This window comes from Bos indicus, chromosome 3 (assembly GCF_029378745.1).
Source record: "Bos indicus isolate NIAB-ARS_2022 breed Sahiwal x Tharparkar chromosome 3, NIAB-ARS_B.indTharparkar_mat_pri_1.0, whole genome shotgun sequence".
In the NCBI taxonomy this organism is placed as follows: Eukaryota; Metazoa; Chordata; class Mammalia; order Artiodactyla; family Bovidae; genus Bos; species Bos indicus.
Window position 1 is genome coordinate 112,805,978 of NC_091762.1, and position 22,177 is coordinate 112,828,154.

At 41.4% G+C, this 22,177-nt stretch overlaps 1 protein-coding gene across 8 annotated transcripts in view; it reads left to right on the forward strand.

The window, feature by feature from the left end:
- GIGYF2 (GRB10 interacting GYF protein 2) overlaps positions 1–22,177 on the forward strand; it is a 129,361-nt gene that overhangs the window by 91,316 nt on the left and 15,868 nt on the right. For all 8 annotated transcript variants that reach the window (XR_011565944.1, XM_019957919.2, XM_070786903.1 and 5 more), the window contains 8 exons: positions 1,742–1,908; positions 4,568–4,659; positions 5,617–5,724; positions 7,089–7,189; positions 7,853–7,953; positions 9,794–9,955; positions 11,278–11,436; positions 16,252–16,488. Coding sequence is in view for 7 of the 8 variants with exons in the window: in XM_019957919.2 (XP_019813478.2) it covers positions 1,742–1,908; positions 4,568–4,659; positions 5,617–5,724; positions 7,089–7,189; positions 7,853–7,953; positions 9,794–9,955; positions 11,278–11,436; positions 16,252–16,488 (1,127 nt within the window). In the remaining variant the exon portion in view is untranslated. The remainder of the gene's footprint in view (positions 1–1,741; positions 1,909–4,567; positions 4,660–5,616; positions 5,725–7,088; positions 7,190–7,852; positions 7,954–9,793; positions 9,956–11,277; positions 11,437–16,251; positions 16,489–22,177) is intronic.

Consider the following 22,177-nt stretch of genomic DNA (forward strand, 5'->3'; position numbering starts at 1 on the left):
TCAAATTGTCAACATTCATTGGATTATAGAGAAAGCAAGGAAATTCCAGAAAAACATCTACTTTTGCTCACTGACTATGCTAAAACCTTTGTGTGGATCACAGAATACTGGAAAATTCTTAGAGATGGCAATACCAGACCACCTTACCAGTCTGCTAAGAAACCTGCATGCAAGCCAAGAAGCAACAGTTAGAACCTTACATGGAACAGCAGATTGGTTCAAAATTGGGAAAGGAGTGCAACAAGGCTGTATATTGTCACTCTGTTTTTTTAACTTCTTTGCAAAGTACATCCCTGGCAGGCTGGATGACTCACAAGCTGTAATCAAAATTGTTGGGAGAAATAACAACCTCAGATAGGCAGATGATACCACTCTAATGGTAGAATGTAAAGAGGAACTAAAGAACCTCTTGATGAAGGTGAAAGAGGAGAATGAAAAAGCCAGCTTAAAACTCAACATTCAAAAAACAAAGATCATGGTATCTGGTCCCATCACTTCATGGCAAACAGAAGGATAAAAGGTGGGAAGCAGTGACAGATTTTCTTTTTTCTTGGCCTTCAAAATCACTGTGAACAGTAACTGCATCCATGAAATTATAAGTTGCTGTTCCTTGGAAGGAAAGACAAACCTACACAGAATATTAAAAAGCAGAGACATCACTTTGCTGACAAAGGTCTATATAGTCAAAACTATGGTTTTTCCAGTAGTCATGTACAGATATGAGAGTTGGACCACAAAGAAGGCTGAGCACTGAAGAATGCTGTTTTTGAATTGTGGTGTTGGAGAAGACTCTTGAGATCACTGGGATAGCAAAGAGATCAAACCAGTCAGTCCTAAAGGAAATCAACACTGAATATTCATTGGAAGGACTGATGCTGAAGCTCCAATACTTTTGGCCACCGGATGTGAAGAACCGACTCATTGGAAAAGACCCTGATGCTGGGAACGATTGAGGGCAAGAGGAGAAGAGGGCAGCAGAGGATGAGACAGATAGCATCACCAACTCACTGGACATGAATTTGATCAAACCCAGGGAGATAGTGAAGGACAGGAAACCCTGGTGTGCTGTAGTCCATGGGCTCGCAAAGAGTGAACACGACTTGGCAACTGAACAACAGCAACAAATACTTCCTGAATCACTAGTTGTTGATCAGAGTGTGTTCATTAATTTTATGTATAAAATATTTGGCTATTTATTATTGTAAAAGATCCAGAAAATGTTAAGTTTTTTTTCCCTTACCAAGGCCTGATTTAATCTTACCTCAGATAAATAATAAAAAATTGGTCATCTTTCTTAATTAATTATTGTTTATAGTTTGCCTAACTTCCAACAAGCTCTGACAGGGAATGAAAATTGGAGAGGAGCATATTCAGCCATGCATGTTTATATTCTCTGTATCTGTGTGATACCAGATCTAACAAATACTCTTTTCAGTATGAATGCTTTTCTGAAATGAGCTTTAGAGACTGAGTGAGTTGGAGACAATTATTCTCTTTAAGATAGTTAAAACACTGCTGAGAAATTAGGATGTGTATACATAAGGCTTATTTCTAAATTGTTTCTGTAGTATTTTATTAGTTTGAAGTCTGTTCACCACTTTTCCTGGTAAATTAACATCAGGAGCCACCTGAAACAAGTTGTTACCTCTATCTGGGTGAGGATCAGACCCAGGAAATATTTTTTTTGTTTTTAGCTTGAAAGGATTTTTATTGACCTTCTGTTTAATTATTGTTATTGTAGGTCCCTTCAATAATCAGGAGATGGCGGAATGGTTTCAGGCGGGCTATTTCACTATGTCTTTGTTGGTAAAGAGAGCATGTGATGAAAGCTTCCAGCCTCTTGGTGATATCATGAAAATGTGGGGAAGGGTTCCTTTCTCTCCCGGACCAGCTCCCCCTCCGCATATGGTAAGTAACTTATGCCTCACTCAGAACACAGTAGACCCAGAAGCACTTGCTCTAGATGTTACATCTCATGAAGAAGAAACTGTAGTTCTTGAAAGTAATTGATCAGATGACAGTGGGAAGTCTGACTCAGACTATATATGTAGCTATAATGATCTTTTAAAACTCAGATGTCTGTGCCTGTCCTCCTCTTCCTGTCTCTTCTCTCAACATACACACACGTGTGTGTGTGTGTGTGTGTGTGTGTGTGTGTGTGTGTGTGTATACCCACACTCACACATACCCCACACTCATTCTAAAGAAATAGAATCCTCTGGTAGCTTTAGCATGTGCTAAAGGAAGAATATTTTGTCTTGGCCTCCCTACCAGTTCATGCGTGTTTTGGCTCCTTACCTTTCCAAGTTCATTTTAGAGCTTTCACCTTTATCTACTGTGCTTCAACACAACTGACTTAGAGTTTCTTGTTGCTTCTAGTTAGAATGCCCATTCTCCTCTCCATTTATTTACCTTTTCAAAAAAATATGTGCCTCTTTGCTACCCCATGGACTGTAGCCCACCATGCTCCACTGTCCATGGGATTCTCCATGGACAGAGTGGGTTGAATACTGGAGTGGCTTGCTGTTTCTTTCTGCAGGGGATCTTCCCAACCCAGGGATCCAACCCGAGTCTCTTGCATTTTAGGCAGATTCTTTACCATCTAAGCCCCCAGGGAAGCCCTTTTAAAATATGTTACTGATATTTAACTAAAAATTGGATCATAACATAACCCTTTTAGTATGCTGACACTGGAGACCTTTGAAGGGGAAGTCTTTTTTGCAGCTGCTCCTGGGCCTCTCCCTGTTGAGTTCCTTTGGATCTGTGCCTCACTTTTCCATTTTCCAGGTTGGAGTGTCTGATTGCTGGCCATAGTCTTAAATGACCATAGTCAGAAATCTTTATTCTGAACACTGGATTTCTACAGTAAGATCCATGGATTTACTCACCAATTATGTATTGAGGATCTGTGCCAGGGCTGTGTTAGGTTCTTATGAGATAAAGATGAGTAAGTCATTTGCAACATCTGTAGCCAAGAGAGTTCATAAATGAGAACAGTGGCTATCACATTGTTTTGACCATAGCAAATAGTAAAAAACAAAAGATTTTCATATCACTACTTCATATATTCGTTAACTTGCGGATATATCTGAAGTAAGTTTGACGAAACATTTGGTGCCATGTACATACATTCTTTGTGTTTCTTCTTTTTTCCCCCAGTATGTAAATGTTTATCTTGACCCAATAATTAATTTCACTGTCCACTGATGGATTGAGACCTCCTATAGTTTGCAGAGCAGTGAAGAGTCCTAGGGAATTACCCTGACATTTCTGTTGTAAATCCAGAAAAATTGTTATATTGTTGTATGTAAATTGTACTTTTACCATCTACTCAGAAATTGGGATGTGTTTTTATCTTGAGAATGTTTGAGAACTGACAGCTGGCCACTTGGAGCTTGGCGTGCTAGCTCTAATCCATTTCCTGACTTCCAGTTATAGGGGATGAGCCTCATCAGACCCACTTAAGGGGACAGACTGTGGGAAGCTCTGCTTCCTGTCAGGTATTGCCTTTGCCCTTAGGTTAATTGTCGATTAACCTACTGTAGCTTTTATCCCGAATAGTTAAATGAGAAAAAAGAATGTCCTTGAGTTTCAGGTGAACCTCACTCAAAGGAGTCATACATCAAATGTGTTTTTCTGAATTGTAATCAGTGTGCAGTAAAGATATAAACCGTTCATTAATGATCTTTCTTAATTTTAGTCTTTATCACCCTTAGGCTTTTATTTCTGCTATCTTATATTTCACCTTTCATTTTTCCCCCACTTTTGTCTTCCAAAATTTAAATTCCAGCCATATTATTTGATATGTAAGCTAAAAAAGTTTTTACTAACCCTTATTTTTAAATTTGTGATGTATTAAAAGCAATAGAAGCACCTCTAATTTTTGGATAGAGAGTTAAACAGTTGTGAAAGCTCTTTTATATTCCATTTCATTTTAAATGTCTCATCCTCTTTAAGAAGACATACATTGGCTCCCTGTATTTGTTATGTGCTACTGTAAAAGTCTTACCATAGCATTTAATTTTACTCCGTTCTGTTTTGTCCTGCTTCTCTAATTTTTACATAATCTCCAAGTTTATAAGTCACTTTTAAGATTGGGAGAACGATTTTTTTTTTTTTTTTTTTAATTATTTGTTTGACTGTGCCAGTCTTAGTTGTGACACTCCGAATCTTCAGTTGCAGCATGTGGGATATAGTTCCCTGACCAGGGATCAAACCCTGGCCCCCTGCCTTAGAACACGGAGTCTTAACCACTGGACCACCAGGGAGATCCCTGGTTGTTATTTTTTAGTTATAGTATGAACTCTGGATTACGGAACAATGTTCAGCCTCAAGGGCGAGAGAGAAGAAAAGCTAAATAGGGACCCTTTCCCACCTCAGGGAATCTCTTACAGTGCCAACACCACCTCCTTCCACTAGATGGCACTGCTTCGTTTCCAAAGGTGCCTGACTTTTTTTTTTTTTTAATAGTTAAGGGGGGCAAAAAGAAGTCTAGGAGTACTAAATGGCTTTTAGGCTCTTTCACTTTATTTACTGGTATTTCTTTCCTCTACCCCTTCACTCCCAGGGAGAGCTGGACCAGGAACGACTGACCAGGCAGCAGGAACTCACAGCCTTGTACCAGATGCAGCACCTTCAGTATCAGCAATTCCTAATACAGTAAGAGCAGTAATGTGGTGGGGTGCACTGTAGCACCAAAAGGGCCTTCAGATGTAATCTGCTCCCAAATTTCACCTTTTCCAGCAGAAATCTCAGTTTATAGGATACTTCGATCACCCAGCTAGTGGCATAGTGCCACTGTACATCCTAAGTTTGGTCTTAGCTTGCTTCTTAAATATTGGAAGTTTGCAGAAGGTGACACATAACTAATTTTGCAATATATTTAGCTGCTAAAGCAAGAATCAGTGATTTTAAGAATTAATTGCCTTCTGGATGGCTCAGCTTTGCCACAGAGAAAAAGTAGATGTGAAGGCAGAAAAGAAGTAAAAGTGTATGCTATTAGTAGTGGTATGGAATCACTTAGATTGTGAGTCCCTTTCGTGGAAGAAGTAAGATTTACTATCATCTGGTGCACAGGTTGGCAGACTGAATGGCGACCTGTTTTCCTAAGCAGAGTTTTATTGGCGCTGAGTCATACCCATGTGTTTGTGTATTATCTGGCTCTTTACAGGAAAAAATTGTCCACCTCTGTTCTAGTGAAAAAATTGTTAACCTAAAATTTTCCGAGCCAAAACTTATAAATTTGAGGATTTTTATACAAGTGGGATTTTATTTTTGCACAGAGTTCTTCATGTGGAAATAGCTATTAGTTTGAACCTGTTTTATTTTCTGATAAAAGGTTATTAACATCCTAAAGGAGTTTTCCAGTTTTTGACATTTCTTTAATTTTTTTTCTATTTTCACTCAGCAGCATGTCATCTGTTAGTTTAGTTCTTTCAAGAATAACGTATTGAACTGTTTGTGTGACTATTGTGAAGTATTGTAAAAATATATTTGATATTGATTTCTAATGGGGTTTTCTTTTGTTGGTGTGGGGGCTGAACTTTGTCTTGTAATGTCTCTGTGAAGTGAACTAAATGTGGGTAGACAGGTTATACCGTGTCTTACTTTTTGAAGACAACAGTATGCGCAGGTTCTGGCCCAGCAGCAGAAAGCAGCGCTGTCTTCCCAGCAGCAGCAGCAGTTGGCGCTTCTTCTCCAGCAGTTCCAGGCGCTGAAGATGAGGTCGGTGCTTGTTTGCATGGTGTGTCACGTTGTGTGTGTTTTAAACAAAGAGAGAAAAGGAAATTTTTAATCTGTGAAGTTTAGTATCAAAATAGCCACACAAAACGCCTATCTTTGTGTTGTGTGTAAGAACATAGTTTAAAAAATAACTAACAAAGGATTTATTTGGTCTTTTTACTCAGAGGATAAAATTTGCATAATAACCAAAGAATACTAAGAACACTTGAAAAGCAGTGTAGTCTCATGGACTTAGCAAGAAAAAAGTTTGTGGTCGAGAAATTTAATCTCATTTTTACCTGTAATATTTCAGGAACGATATTAACAGTGCCACATAGAGTTACACTTTTCCAGACCCAGTAGCCATTAAAGTGGGTCTAAAGACATGGAAACCATGCTAAAAATCTTAAGTTCCTGCTGTTTCAGATTATCATTCAGGGTAGTATTTATCTCCCGCAAAGGTGTTAGTCATTGCTCTTAAAAACTTTACTGTCCAATTTAACCAAAACCTTTCATATTTTTCCCTTGAGCCGTAACCCATTCTGTAAGATAGGCAGGTTAGATCATGTTAAGGTCTTAGTTTTAAAGATGGGCAAACTGGGAGTCAGAGCAGGTAAAGGACTTAGTTGACATAATACGCAGAAAACTTCAGAGACTGAACTATAAAATGCATACCTTTTGACTTATGGTCTATGAGTTTTTTTCATGATAAATGCTGCCTCTGTGACTCTTAATGAATTTTTTAAAGACAGCAGGCATATCTATTATTTGGAAATCAAAATTTGCCAATACTTTGAGGAGTCCAGAAATGTGATTACTTTGCGTGTATCCTTTTTTCTTTCCTAAATGTTTTGGTTAAATATTTTAGTTAAAACAGTGAAGTTTTTTGGCTAAGTAACCTTGAACTGTGGTGCTGGAGAAGACTCGTGTGAGTCCCTTGGACTGCAAGGAGATCCAACCAGACCATCCTAAAGGACACCAGTCCTGGGTGTTCATTGGAAGGACTGATGCTGAGGCTGAAACTCCAATATTTTGGTCACCTCATGTGAAGAGTTGACTCATTGGAAAAGACCCTGATGCTGGGAGGGATTGGGGGCAGGAGGAGAAGGGGACGACAGAGGATGAGATGGCTGGATGGCATCAGCAACTCAATGGACATGAGTTTGCGTGAACTCCAGGAGCTGGTGATGGACAGGGAGGCCTGGCGTGCTGCGATTCATGGGGTCGCAAAGAGTCGGACACGACTGAGCGACTGAACTGAACTGAACCTTGAAAACCTACAGATAATCTGAAAATACTTCTTTATCTATTTTCTTGAATCACAAGAACAAGTTAATTTTGTTAATTTTCTAATTTCCCTTTTGCAGAATATCTGATCAGAACATCATTCCCTCAGTAACTAGGTCTGTGTCAGTGCCAGATACTGGTTCTATCTGGGAACTCCAGCCAGCACCCTCACAGCCTACAGGTAAAAACTTAGATTGGCCTTTAGTATAGCTCCAAGGATTTAGATTCTAATAACTTTTATAATTGAGTTTTTTGTTATTTTTTTTTAAATCGATTTTGGGACTGCTTTGTAGTGAATATTAATGAAAAGTGGTTTTTAAAGGAAATTTTTATTTTTTTAATAGGTCCCAGCAAAGGATTGAAAATAGCTCTTAAGGAGTTGCTGGAAATTCTTTAGTAGATAGATTTCCTGAACTTGAGCCTCCTCTTTTTTTTTTTTTAAAAACATTGTCCTAACCCATTGTAGAAAAGTCTTTTAAATTGTCTTTAATCGTTGGAGAAAAAGCATAAATAAAAACATAAGTAATGATGACCTATTCTTTTGAGTCAAGGATTGATGTGTAACTTACCACTGTAGGTACCCAGAAATTTAGGAAATAGAAAAGGCTGCTGTTGTTGCCTCATTTTCTCATCTTTTTGCCTAGTGCTTTCTTTCCTTCTGGATATGCAGACGGGTATTGTTATAAACTAGAGCCTGCTGGTAGTTCAGTGTGTTTAGAAGCAGAGCAGACCCTTGCGATGAAGCTCGCTCTGGGACAGGAGAGCAGCTTCTTTATGCTTCTGGATATTTAGCCGTGTGTGTCAGCTCTCATACCCATCACCTCTATTCCTTCCTGTCTTCCAGTTTGGGAAGGCGGTAGCGTATGGGATCTTCCCCTTGACCCCGCGACTCCAGCACCTGCCCTTGAACAGCTTCAGCAGATGGAGAAGGCCAAAGCTGCGAAGGTCTGCATCTCATTCTGCCATAGCAGTGCCTGCTTTCCAGCTGCAGGACATAGACATTTGCTTATTGATACCTGTATCACTGTAGCTGCTCACACATTATTCCTTTAAATTCACAGCTATGTAGCTGGTATAAGCACATTCACACTCTCTCCTTACTGTGCTGCCTTCCCCTCCAAAAGGCCTCAAAACAGTTAAAAGTAACAAGTTTAAATTAAGTCAGTCAGTATGGGTTTGTTGACACATTAATGATCACGGTCATATATTACATCTTTCATGATAATTGCTTATTATAAGACCATAAGAAAATATCCACTATATTGCTTATTAGACCCTTGATCTGAGGCTTGAGTTCCCACATTGAATCTTTATGGTGGTGTTTATTTGCACTCTAGAGTCCAAGACATACAGCTAAAAAGCTCAATGTTAACATTACATTATGTGTTCCATTTGCATACTTTGGAGGAGCTAACAATCTTGAATTTTGGTTTTAATACCTGCCAGAGAGGTTGCCTGTCAACGCCTGGTGTCATTGTAATGATTTCTGGGTTCTCATGCCTCGGAGAGAATCTTATTTCTATTTTATATTTAGTGCGTTCTTATCCCCTGAGGTAGTGATAGTATCTTTAGAGTGCCCAGAACATGAAAAGAGTTCGTGGTCAAGATCTATCTCCATATGAGTTGACAGACCAGAGTTCCAACAGTTTTTGAGTCTGTTCTTATTCCTCCGTGCTTTGTGCTTTGAACACGTAGCTGATGAAACCTTGTGTTCTTGTCTGTGTGCACATGTGTGTCAGGGATAGGCAGGATGTGGACACGGACGAGGAGCACAAGAAAGCACGTGGGCCAGCTTCCTAGTAGGGGAGGTGGGGATCAGAAATTGGATGACACTTGAATAGACAGTGATTCCTGAGCTAATGTCACTTAAAGGATAGTAGGAGTTATTTCAGTTGCAGGATTTGGGATTGACAGTAAAGTGAAAATTAAACTGCAGTTGAAGGAAGCAAGACCTGTAAAGGCTAGAAGTATATGTGAACATCTTGGCACAGGAGACAGTTAAATAACTTGGTCTAGCCTGGAGCTGGTATGTCTGAAGAATAAATGATGAGAGAGATTAAAGATGAGGCAGGCCAGTAACTTGCCTGTGTCACGTTCAAGACTTAGGATTTATTTTCGAAGTGAAGAATGGTGTTAAATGTAAGCCTGGGAGAGTCAGATGTTGAGTTGGGGACCATGGGCAAAACTGGATGATGGGAAGCCAGGTGATGGACTTGTAGGAACGTGCATGAGAAAGTAAAGGCCTGAGTTGTATGTGTGGCAATAGAACTGGAGTCTCAGGGCTGGATTTGACCAGTACTCGGGAGCTCTACAGGATGGAGTTTATGAAGTGGTTGGTCCTCAGATTTTTAAAGAATTCTGTAGTTTTTCATACTAGCAGCTTTTGTGACATTTCAGCTGAAACTTGGTTAGACACTGTAAGATCTTCAATCAGAAAATCCTTTGTAGGGATGAACAAAGAAATGCCAACCCAAGAGCCTCTGGTGTTACTGTTAGGCCAGCTGCCCTCCCTGCAGGTGGGAGATGTGGTGTAGTGGTAGTGCAGAGCAGAGGCGTAGGTGGCAGAGTGGAGGCAAGAGCATTTAGTGGAGAAGAGCGTGAAACTCCACTGATCTGTGACTGCAGAGCTCAGAGCGCTCTCAGAGTTCTCATTCCCCAGTTGCTCCACACGTAACTGAGTGAATGGTCGTGTCTTCATGGACCAGCTCCTGACAGTACTGGTCATGATGTGGCGTGTTCCTGTGTTTGGCTTCAAGTTTCTAAGAGTACCCTTGTGTAACCTCAGCTGGAGCAGGAGAGGAGAGAGGCAGAAATGAGGGCGAAACGGGAAGAGGAGGAGCGAAAGAGGCAAGAAGAACTCCGGAGACAACAGGAGGAAATTCTTCGGAGACAGCAGGAGGAAGAAAGGAAAAGGCGGGAGGAAGAAGAGCTTGCCCGAAGGAAACAGGTGTGTCTCTGAGAACTCTGCCTGTAGAATCGGTGCAAAAAGAGGGCGGGCCTCCAGGATACCTGTTCTCCCGTCATCTCACAGGTCCTAGTTTTCCTGGAGAGGGCTTTCCTAAGGCATTGGGGAGTTCTCAGCAGGACGGGGGTTAGAATGTTAGGGCACTCACTTCCTTCAGGAGAAATGTCTGTTATCCATTAATAGCTACTGGAGGGATATTCATCAGTTCTAGTAAATCATTAGAATTGATGGCTTTCACATATCTCCTGGGGTTTTATAAACCAGTTAGATTTGAGAAATAATTAAATCTTAAAGTATTTATAACCAGTGACACTAAACGTTTTTCATGTTTCTCAACCATTTGTATTTCTTTTTGAGGAATTCTTTATTATGTGCCTTAGACTGGTTTCTCCTCAGGCTTTTAAAGATCCCATTTGAAAGAATCTACTTTGTAACAGCCTAGCATGTCTAGCCTTTACTACCTATTTCCTTGTTTTTTGCCATAAGAACTGAAAAACAAGCATCCATGTCCTCCATGGAATTCTCCGGGCCAAAATACTGGAGTGGGTAGCCTTTCCTTTCTCTGGGGGATCTTCCCAACCCATGCATCAAACCCAGGTCTGCCACATTGCAGGTGGATTCTTTACCAGCTGAGCCACAAGGGAAGCCCATGCTGAGATTAGATTAGAACTGCTAATATTTCTTAGAGTCACACTCTACACTAGTATGTAAGGACTTTAAGAAGTGTGACAGCAAAGGCATCTGTTTCATTCTGTTTGCTTAGGATTTCTTCCTGAGTTATTCTGACAGTGGGACCCTTTTCTGTATATTTAATATCCATAGGACTTTAGTTCTTGAGAACATGTTCTGTGACATGGGGCTTTATTCCATACCTGACTGGAGAACTTATCTCTACTCACCAGGTGTTTTTGCTGCTGACTTAGGTTCTCAGTTGATTAAGAAAAATCAGGACTATTGGTAGCAACAGAGAAACCAAAACTTGAGTCCTTACTGGCGTTAATCAGGAAATGATGGTGCTAACATTGAAACCAGGGTGAACTTAACACTGTAGTTCTGTTTAACGTAGTGCTGTTTAACGATTAATATTTTAAGTACAAATTATTTTGACTCTTAATATGCCTATTCCCCAGCTCACATGAACACTTTTTACCCCAGATGTTGGTTAGATATGTTTTATATTTACTGTTGACAGAGTCTTAGCAGCACATAGTCTATTTCTTTTCAAATTATAACATATTGATAACATATTAGTTGAGATGCACAGAAGGGTATGCACACACTCACACATACCCTCTTTAATTCAGGAAGAAGCTCTGCGACGCCAGAGGGAACAAGAAATTGCTTTAAGGCGACAGCGAGAAGAGGAAGAGAGACAGCAGCAGGAAGAAGCTCTTAGGAGACTGGAGGAGAGGAGGCGAGAAGAGGAGGAGAGGCGGAAGCAAGAGGAATTGTTACGCAAGCAGGTGATCAGAGGGCTTGCTCTCCTCATTTCTTCTTTGAAGCTAGGAATTAGTGATTAAGAAAGTATTAGGATTTTAGGAGAGCCCATCTAAAGCTTTTTCAGGTTGCTGAAAGTTACCAAAAGAGATCTGAGTGGCTCTTCAGTTCAGTTCAGTTTAGTCCCTCAGTCGTGTCCAACTCTTTGCGACCCCACGAATTGCAGCACGCTAGGCCTCCCTGTCCATCACCAACTCCCAGAGTTCACCCAAACTCATGTGCATCGAGTCGGTGATGACATCCAGCCATCTCATCCTGTGTCGTCCCCTTCTCCTCCTGCCCCCAATCCCTCCCAGCATCAGGGTCTTTTCCAGTGAGTCAACTCTTCACATGAGGTGGCCAAAGTATTAGAGTTTCAGCCTCAGCATCAGTCCTTCCAATGAACACCCAGGACTGATCTCCCTTAGAGTGGACTGGTTGGATCTCCTTTAGTCCAAGGGACTCGCAAGAGTCTTCTCCAACACCACAGTTCAAAAGCATCAATTCTTGGGTGCTCAGCCTTCTTCACAGTCCAACTCTCCCATCCATACATGACCACAGGAAAAACCATAGCCTTGACTAGACGGATCTTTGTTGGCAAAGTAAGATCTCTGCTTTTGAATATGCTATCTAGGTTGGTCATAACTTTCCTTCCAAGGAGTAAGCGTCTTTTAATTTCATGGCTACAATCACTGTCTGCAGTGATCAGTGGAGAAATAACTCCAGAAAGAATGAAGGGATGGAGCCAAAGCAAAAACAATATCCAGTTGTGGATGTGACTGGTGATGGAAGCAAGGTCCAATGCTGTAAAGAGCAATATTGCATAGGAACCTGGAATGTTAGGTCCATGAATCCAGGCAAATTGAATTAGTCAAACAGGAGATGTCAAGAATGAACGTCGACATTCTAGGAATCGGCGAACTCAAATGGACTGGAATGGGTGAATTTAACTCAGATAACGATTATATCTACTACTGTGGGCAGGAATCCCTTAAAAGAAATTGAGTAGCCATCATGGTCAACAAAAGAGTCTGAAATGCAGTACTTGGATGCAATCTCAAAACTGACAGAATGATCTCTGTTTGTTTCCAAGGCAAACCATTCAGTATCACAATAATCCAAGTCTGTGCCCCAACCAGTAACGCTGAAGAAGCTGAAGGTGAACGTTCTATGAAGACCTACAAGACCTTTTAGAACTAACACCCAAAAAAGATGTCCTTTTCATTATATGGGACTGGGATGCAAAAGTAGGAAGTCAAGAAACACCTGGGGTAACAGGCAAATTTGGCCTTGGAATATAGAATGAAGTAGGGCAAAGGCTAATAGAGTTTTGCCAAGAGAACGCATTGGTCATAGCGAACACCCTCTTCCAACAACACAAGAGAAGACTCTACACATGGACATCACCAGATGGTCAACACTGAAATCAGATTGATTATATTCTTTGCAGCCAAAGATGGAGAAGCTCTATACAGTCAGCAAAAACAAGACCGGGAGCTGACTGTGGCTCAGATCATGAACTCCTTATTGCCAAATTCAGACTTAATGAAGAAAGTAGGGAAAACCACTAGACCATTCAGGTATGACCTAAAATCCCTTATGATTATACAGTGGAAGTGAGAAATAGATTTAAGGGACTCGATCTGATAAATAGAGTGCCTGGTGAACTATGGATGGTGGTTCGTGACATGGTACAAGAGACAGAGATCAAAACCATCCCCATGGAAAAGAAATGCAAAAAAGCAAAATGGCTGTCTGGGGAGGCCTTACAAATAGCTGTGAAAAGAAGGGAAGTGAAAAGCAAAGGAGAAAAGGAAAGATATAAACATCTGAATGCAGAGTTCCAAAGAATAGCAAGGAGAAAGCCTTCCTCAGCAATCAGTGCAAAGAAATAGAGGAAAACAACAGAATGGGGAAGACTAGAGATCTCTTCAAGAAAATTAGAGATACCAAGGGAATACTTCATGCAAAGATGGGCTCAATAAAGGACAGAAATGGTATAGACCTAACAGAAGCAGAAGATATTAAGAAGAGGTGGCAAGAATACACAGAAGAACTGTACAAAAAAAATCTTCACAACCCAGATAATAACGATAGTGTGATCACTGACCTAGAGCCAGACATCCTGGAATGTGAAGTCAAGTGGGCCTTAGAAAGCATCACTACGAAGAAAGCTAGTGGAGGTGATGGAATTCCAGTTGAGCTATTTCAAATCCTGAAAGATGATGCTGTGAAAGTGCTGCACTCAATGTGCCAGCAAATTTGGAATACTCAGCAGTGGCCACAGGACTGGAAAAGGTCAGTTTTCATTCCAGTCCCAAAGAGAGGCAATGCCAAAGAGAGGCTCTTAATACTTTTGTAATAGCTATCCCACATGTAATTATAAAAGCTGAGCAAGATGTCAAGGAATCAAAACAGACAAAAAATAGCACCAAAGTAATCGAAGAAGGGCTGCTCTTAAAAAACCAAACGTTTGATGTGGAGGTTGACACCTCGTTGCCTTAGGGTTCTCCCTCATCTGCACCATTAGAGCGTGTAGTTCTCTGCTGCTTAGTGTAGCTGTGAGATCACACAGCAGTGGCTACTACCTAAGTCCAGTGCAGCCAGGACCTCTGCAGCATTTTGCTTTAATGTTTAAGAACAGTAATAGATTTTTTATTAGTGGATTCTATTTTTAGAACAGTGTTAGATCTTCAGAAAAATTGGGATGGTAGTACAGTTTCCTGCTTACTAGTTTACATTATTATGGTACATTAATTATGATAAACCAATGCTGACATGTTACTAAATTAATATCGATGCATTTTTATTAACTAAAAAAGCTTTTCTTCAGTTTTCCCCTCATGTCCCTTTTCTGTTTGAGGATTTCATTCAGAATCTTGCGTTTAGTTGTCCTGTCTCCTTAGCTTGTTCTTGGCCATGACAGTTTCTCAGATTTTTTTTTTTTTTTTTTTGAGTTAAGCCACTTTAAGGAATACTGATCAGTATATTGTAGGGTAACCCTCTATCAGAGTTTTTTTGAAGTTTTTTTTTTTTCCCATAATTAAACTGGCGTTGGGGGTGTTGGGAAAAGATCACAGAGGTAAAGTACCATTTTCATCACATGCCAAGGGTATATATTAGCACCATGATGTGTGGTTATTAATGGTGACATTGATCTCCTGGCTTTAGTAGTGCTTATCGGGTTCTCCACCATACTTTTCCCCTTTACTGTATTCTTTGGAAGGAAGTCACCACGTTCAGCAGTCCACACTTACAGATGTAGGTTTTTGTTTGTTGGTTAGATTGACACAAAACTAGAGATTACCTGCTTTTGCTTAAGTTCTTAATTGAAACTCTTTTAGAGAAATCTAAATTCTTCAGAGGTAGATAATTTCCAGGTTAGAGTGTATGTTAATGCATTATTTGGTTTATTTATTCAACAGTTAATATATTCTGATAATATACCATATGCTAGTTACTGTGATTGTTTCCTGCTCAAGTCCAAAACTTTCTGAGAAATTGTTTCTGCCCTCAAGAAGCTCACAGATTATGTAGGTAATGATTTTACAAGAAATAAATGCCACATTGTAGATCTTTCAACTGAAAAATCAAAATATTGACCTAAAATTGGCTAAAACAGCAGATAACATTATTGCCTCACCTATCGAGGTAATCTGGAGATAAGGCAGCTGAACATGAACTTCAGTGACTCAGTGATATGGCTGAGAGTCCAGGTGCTTCGCGTGCTCCTCCTTTCATGTCCTGGTGTGCTGCCTTCTTCCCTCACGGTTCACACTCTGCTCTGCCATGTCATGCTGTGCTGACTTTTAAGTGCATGTTTTTTACCTGATGGTTGGTAGTGTTGGATACCATACTGTACCCAGGAAGGGTGTGGCCCTTCTCTCGGGCTTCTTGCCTTTCCTCTGGGAAGAATATCTTTTCTAGAATCAGCCCTTTGGCCTAAATTAGATTACATGGTTGTCCCAATTTACACTGGAAGCTTAAAAAGCAAAGCTTGGCATTTTAAACCTTGGATGTGACAGGAGACTCTTCTCTACAAAGAAGAAGACCGAAAGGAATGGTTGCTGCATAGGTAATAATAGTTGCTGTCACCGGTTGGCCAAGAGCATCCAGAGAGAGGAGGACAAAGTATAGTTGAGTGTAAGCAAAAGACACAGGGGACATCTACCTCCTGAAGGCAAAGAAAGTCCTCGTAGAGTAGCTGATGTCTGTCCTGAGTTCTGGAGAATGGAGGATCATGTGCTGCCCGGATAAGATAGAGCTTTGCAAGGGCTGTAACCAGCCTCCACCGAGGGAGGCCAGGAGAACTCCAGGGGGCACATGGAATGGTTTTGAGGGAGAGAAGCAGAAAGAAAATGATCCAGGTACTGCTGAAAGTAGTAGAGGGGTAGAGGATGTGTGAGGGGGAGATCTCCCAGGGACCTGTGAGCCACCAGGGGTGAGACCCTCAGATGGAATTAAGTGGTTTTGTGAAGTCGCTTTGGGTCCGGCATTGGCTGAGGCTTTTCAGATAGTTTCCTTGCAGGTCCTGACAGCTCTCTGCACCCAGCACCCTGAGGAGCTGGCTCTGCCTCAGGGTTGGAGCAGGTTCAAGGGATCTTGCCTGAGGTTGTGGTGATCTCTTAGAGATCAGTATTACCACAAATGTCCAAAGTGATGTTCCTTTTATGTAGAAATTAGGAAATAAATGAAGCATGATGTTATCCGGTAAGCACGCCTCTGACCGAAGCCTTGAAAACTGACTCAGGTTTGTTTTAAAACATAATTAAATTTTATTATTTACTTTTCCTTCTGGGAAGGAAGAGGAGGCTGCGAAATGGGCCCGGGAAGAAGAGGAAGCCCAGCGTCGGTTAGAGGAGAACCGGCTACGGATGGAAGAGGAGGCAGCCAGGCTGCGGCACGAGGAGGAGGAGCGGAAGCGGAAAGAGCTGGAGCTCCAGCGGCAGAAGGAGTTGCTGCGCCAGAGGCAGCAGCAGCAGGAGGCTCTCCGGAGGCTGCAGCAGCAGCAGCAGCAGCAGCAGCTGGCTCAGATGAAGGTAAAGCCAGGCGCCGACCAGGCCACCGGTCAGAGGAGCTGCTTGCCTGCATTTGTGGTTGGGTGGATGCTGGCAGTGCGATAGCATAAACTATTCTTTATGTTAAATATTGAGACTTTGGTTTTTTGATCAGCAAAATATAACGATGCATTTAGAGAAGGGAAGAATAAGTAAAAGAGGCTACTACATGAGCAGCAACATAAGCAAAAACCAAGTGGATCTGTATGGTTCATAAATTTAAACATTGGCACCTACTGTATCAATTCAGCAGTGCTAAGGCAAGAATAAATGAGACAAGGCAACTGTCCCCAAAGAGCCCATAGACTCATGAGTGCCAGAAACTCAAACATTTGGGTGTGTAAGTAGGAACCATCATACAGGGCTTGAAACATAGCTGACATGGTTATTGAACGGTGGATTGAGGTGATGTATGCAAAATGAGGTTTTAGGAGAATTCAAAGCCTTATTTGAAATAGTAGAAAGTGAGACTGGGAAACCAGTAAAGAGAGTGTGATGGTGGTGGTGAGAATGAATAGGGCCAAGATGAGAACTGGCTGACATTAATGAGCAAGACTTAGTGATGCTCTGAATCTGAGGGATGAGGGCAAAAGTTGGAATGGCTCTTAGATAGTAGGCCTTCCGTGACTGGGAAAGTAGTAGAACTGTTGATGAAATAGGAGTAAGTGGAGAGGGAGGAGCAGATATATGGTAGGGTCTACAAAACTTCTCGTGGAGTATATGGCTGGTCATGAGGCTTAGTATCTCCTATCTTCAAGGAGCTCGTAGGATAAAGACATAAACAGAAAATTGGAATACAGTGGAGTAAGTGCAGTGAGTGAGGGAGCTCGGAGCAGTAGTTCTCAGGGTGTGATCACCTGGGAATTTGTTGATATTGTTCAGTTGCTAAGTTGTGTCTGACTCTGTGACCCCATGGACTGCAGCATGCCAGGCTTCCCTGTCCTTCACTATCTCCCAAAGTTTGATCAAACTCATGTCCATTGAGTTGATGATGCCATTCAACTGTCTCATCCTCTGTCACCTCCACCTCCTCCTGCCCTCAGTCTTTCCCAGCATCAAAGTCTTTTCCAGTGAGTCACCTCTTCGCATCAGGTGGCTGAAGTATTTGAGCTTCAGCTTCAGCATCAGTCCTTTGAATGAATATTCTTGGTTGATTTCCTTTAGGATTGACTAGTTTGATCTCCTTTCTGTCCAAGGGACTCTCAGGAGTCCTCTCCAGCACTGTGGTTCAAAAGCATCAATTCTCTGGCGTTCAGCCTTTTTTATGATGCAACTCTTGAGCATCTATACACAACTACTGCAAAAACCACACGTTTGACTTATATGGACTTTGTCGGCAAAGTGATGTCTCTGCTTTTTAATATGCAGTCTAGGTTTGGTTTGTCATAGCTTTTCTTCTAAGGAGCAAGTATCTGAATTTCATGGCTGTAGTCACCGTCTGCAGTGATTTTGGAGCCCAAGAAAAAGTCTGTCGCTATTTCTACTTTTTCCCCATCTGTTTGCCATGAAGTGATAGGACTGGATGCTATGATCTTAGTATTTTGAATGTTGAGTTTTAAGCCAGCTTTTTTACTCTCCTCTTCCGCACTAATCAACAAGTTCTTTAGTTCCTCTTCACTTTCTGCCTTTAGAGTGATATCATTTGCATATTTGAAGGTGAAAAGTTTTAGTCACTCAGTCGTGTCCGACTCTTTGCAACCCCATGGACTGTAGCCCCCCAGGCTCCTCTGTCCATGGAATTCTCCAGACAAGACTACTGGAATGGGTAGCCTTTCCCTTCTCTAGGGGATCATCCTGACTCTGGGATTGAACTGGGGTTTCCTGGATTTCAGGCAGATTCTTTATCGTGTGAGCCACACCACATATCTGAGGCTATTGATATTTCTCCCGGCAATCTTGATTCCAGCTTGAATTTCATCCAGCCTGGCAGGTACATTCTTGGGTCCTACCCAGACTTACTGAATGAGAACCTCTTGGAAATGGAACCCAACAGTTGTGTTTGAATAAGCCCTCTAGGGCTTCTGATGCTCACTGATAAGTGAGACCCACTGCCCATCTGAGGCGTTTGGGAAGCTTTCCTGAAAGAAGATAACTTCCGAACTGAGCCATGAAGGGAGTGAAAATTTAAATTTAAAGAAAAAAATAAACGTCAAACAGCCAGTTTGGAGAATGGAGGGGGTTTGTGAGAGCAGAATGAAGTTGCTGGAGAATGAGCCATGAGGTTCCTATCTAGGCTTCATATCTAGCGCTTGAATTGCTAGGTCATGTGATGCCAGTGTCTTTAATGGTTTAAGGAACTGCCAGATTGTTTTCTGAAATGGCTGCACCGTTTTGTGTTTAGTGGTTGAGGGTTTAAGTTTCTTCACATCTTCATCAATCTGTATTATCTGACTTTTTGATTATAGCCATCCTAGTAGGTGTGAAATGATAACTTGTAGTGATTTTGGTTTGAATTTCCCGATGACTAATGATGTTGAGTATCTCTTTATGTGTTTATTGACCATTTGTAAATCTTCTTTGGAAAAATGTCTATGTAGGTCCTTCACCTATTTTTTAAACTGGGTTCTTTTTATTATTGAGTTTTTTAAGTTCTTTATATGTTTTAGGTATTTGAGTTCCATATCAGATGATTTAAAAATATTTTCTCTTATTTGTTTTTTCCCACTTCCTTGACAGTGTCCTTTGATGCACAGAAGTTTTACATTTTGATGAAGTCCCAATTATCTGTTTTTTTCTTCTGTCGCTTGTTCTTTTGTTATATCTAAGAATTAGTAAATTTGAGGTCATAGTTGTACAGAATCCTATGTTTTCTTCTAAGACTTTGTAGTTTTAGCTCCCTAATCTATTACGTGAGGTGAAGGTTTGACTTCATTCTTTTGCTTGTCATTTATCCCATTGTCCTATTTTCACCATTTGTTGAAAAGACTATTGTTTGTCCATTGAATGGCTGCAGCATTCTCCTTAAAAAATTGGACACGTAGATTTGTTTCTGCACTCTGAATTCCGTACAGGTGATCTGTATGATCACTGTGCTAGTAATACACTGTGTTGACATTACTATTGCTTTGTTGTTAAGTTTGGAATCAGAAAGTGAGTCCTCCCAATTTGTTCCTTTTTCTCATAAATTTTTGGCTCTTCTGTGTTTCTTTAAATTTAATATGGATTTTAGAATGAGTTTGTCAGTTTCTGCAAAGAAGCCAACTGGGATTCTGATAGGAATTGCATTGACTCTGTAGATCAGTTTGAGGAGTTTTGGTATCTTAACAATACTTAGTCTTCTGATCTGTAAACATAAGATGTTTTTATGTTCATTTAGATCTTGAACTTCTTTCTCTGTTTTATAGTTTTTAAGAGTATAGTTTTTGTACTTCTTTTGTTAAATTTATTTTTAAGTATCTTGTCTTGCTTTCATTGTAAGTGAAATTTTCAAAATTTCATTTTCAGATTGTTCTTTGTAAGGGTATAGATGTGCAATTGATTTTTGTATACTGAGCTTATATCCTGCCGTCTTGCTGGACTGATTTATTAATAGTTTCTTAGTGAATTCATTAGGATTTTCTGTATCATGTTATCTGCAAATTCTGAGACCAAGAAGCAGCCTACAGTTTAGCCTGTGTCTCCAGTGAATCTGACAGTTACCCCCTAACTGCCTTTTACCCCAACATCCACTGATGTTGAACGTTCCCTTAGGCTTCTACTCCTCCTTCTCCACACTCTGTTGCTAATGAAGTTAGTTTCCTTTGAGAAGAGATCTGGAGCTCTCCCTATTCCGATCTGTTCCTCCCACCTCATCCTCAAGGCCAGAGTTCCCTGAGTCGCAGCTCTGGAGCTGAGAACAGTGGTGGTGGTGGTTTGGTTGCTAAGTCATGTCCGACTCTTGTGACCCCATGGACTGTAGCCCGCCAGGCTCCTCTGTCCATGGGATGCTCCAGACAGAAATACTGGGGTGGGTTGCCATTTCCTTCTCCGGGTCCGACCCAGGAATCAAACCTGGGTCTCTGTTTGATTGTTACAGGCAGACTCTTTACCTACTGAGCTAGGAGGGAATTGCTCTCGGAACAGTGGCACCCACTTTTTCAGTTAAGCCCTTGGGGAGGGACCTGAGCCTCAGGTCTCCTTGGCTTACCTTTCCTGGTGGCGTGGAACCTCTGCCTTTCAAACTATAGGGCAGTGGCAGTCAGGGCCCCCATGGTCTCAGGACACCCAGGTTCAGTCCCTGGCTCGGAAAGATCCCCTGGAGAAGGAAATGGCAGCCCACTCCAATATTCTTGCCTGAGAAATACCATGCAGTCCATGGGGTAGCAAACGAGTCAGACACGACTTGGCAACTAAACAACAGTCTCAGTAGCTCTATGCAGTTTCCATTCCATAAGTGGAGGCTAGACATAAGCAAGCTCCCATATCTCAGCAGTGCTTGTCTCTAACTTAGCCTTTGCAACAGGCAGCTGGAGCCAGGATGAGAATTGCTAATATTGTGCTCTTTCCGGGAAACCAGCCCTCTGCCTGGCAGCCGAGGGGAAAGAGGGAGGCCTGTGTTCTTGGCTCCCCTCATCTGAAGTGCTGGCTGAGCTGGAGGTTGGGAGAGCCGTTAAGTCAGGGCACAAGTCCTACAGACTCTCTGTTTTTACATTTCTTAAGGATTGTTCTTAATACTTCTTAAAGAAATGTTACTTAAAAAATGGTGTTGAAAAAGTAAGGTAACAGTATCAGAGCAGGGGGCAAATGTAAATTTTCAAGTATCAGTGAAGGATATTAGGCATTCAGGGGTCCAAAAATGTCCCAAATTCCCTACTGTTTGCTTGTCACTTGGGAGAGAGTTGTTCTGAAAAGTGTGATTGACAACCTTCAGTTCTCTGGGCAGTACAGGATGTTGGTTGAACTGGAAAATGCCCTGAGGCAGTGTTGATGGAGTGATGGGATAGCATTTCTTATGCACAAATAAGACTTAAGGGAAATGATAGAGATCTGTCATGTGAAGGAGACTTAGATTTGTTCTGCATTACTCCAGAGAAGAGTCTTGTGAATCATGAGCAGAAAGTACAGTGAAGTATATTTTGGCACAAAATAAAGGAGGGTTTCAGAGGTGCCTGTAAGGGGAACAGGCCATTTCAGGAGGCAGTGAATCTATTCTTGGTGCTGGCTGAGTTTCTGCTGCAGAGGACTGGCGATTGGTTCCTGGGTATGGTGGGGTGATATAGCCACTGGGATTTTAGACAACAGTGGTTGCTGACTGATTGCATCAGAATTACAAAAATATGCAAATTCTCTGCCTTTATCTTTGACTATTCATTGAACATGGGGACCAGGATGTCTCCGTTTTTACAGGCCTTCTGAGTGATGCTTGCTGCAGTTTTGACAGGACTTTCCAAATGTGTCATTTCCTATGGAGAGGAAGAGTTTATTTGTGCCCCACTTTTCCTACTTGGTACCCCGTCTTTCTCTCTTAGCTCCCTTCTGTACCTCTCTCCTCCCAGAACACAGGTGCGTGTAAGAGAAGTGCCCTTACTACCCACCACTGGGCAGAACATGTTGAGGGGTGCTCAGTATGTTGAGGATGTTCAGTAGTGTTGAGGGCTCTCGTTTGGAGAGCTGTCCAGTAACATCATTGACAGTTTAAGCTGCTTTTACCCTTATCCCATCAGTTCCAATTTTAGAGATTCCTACTGAAGAA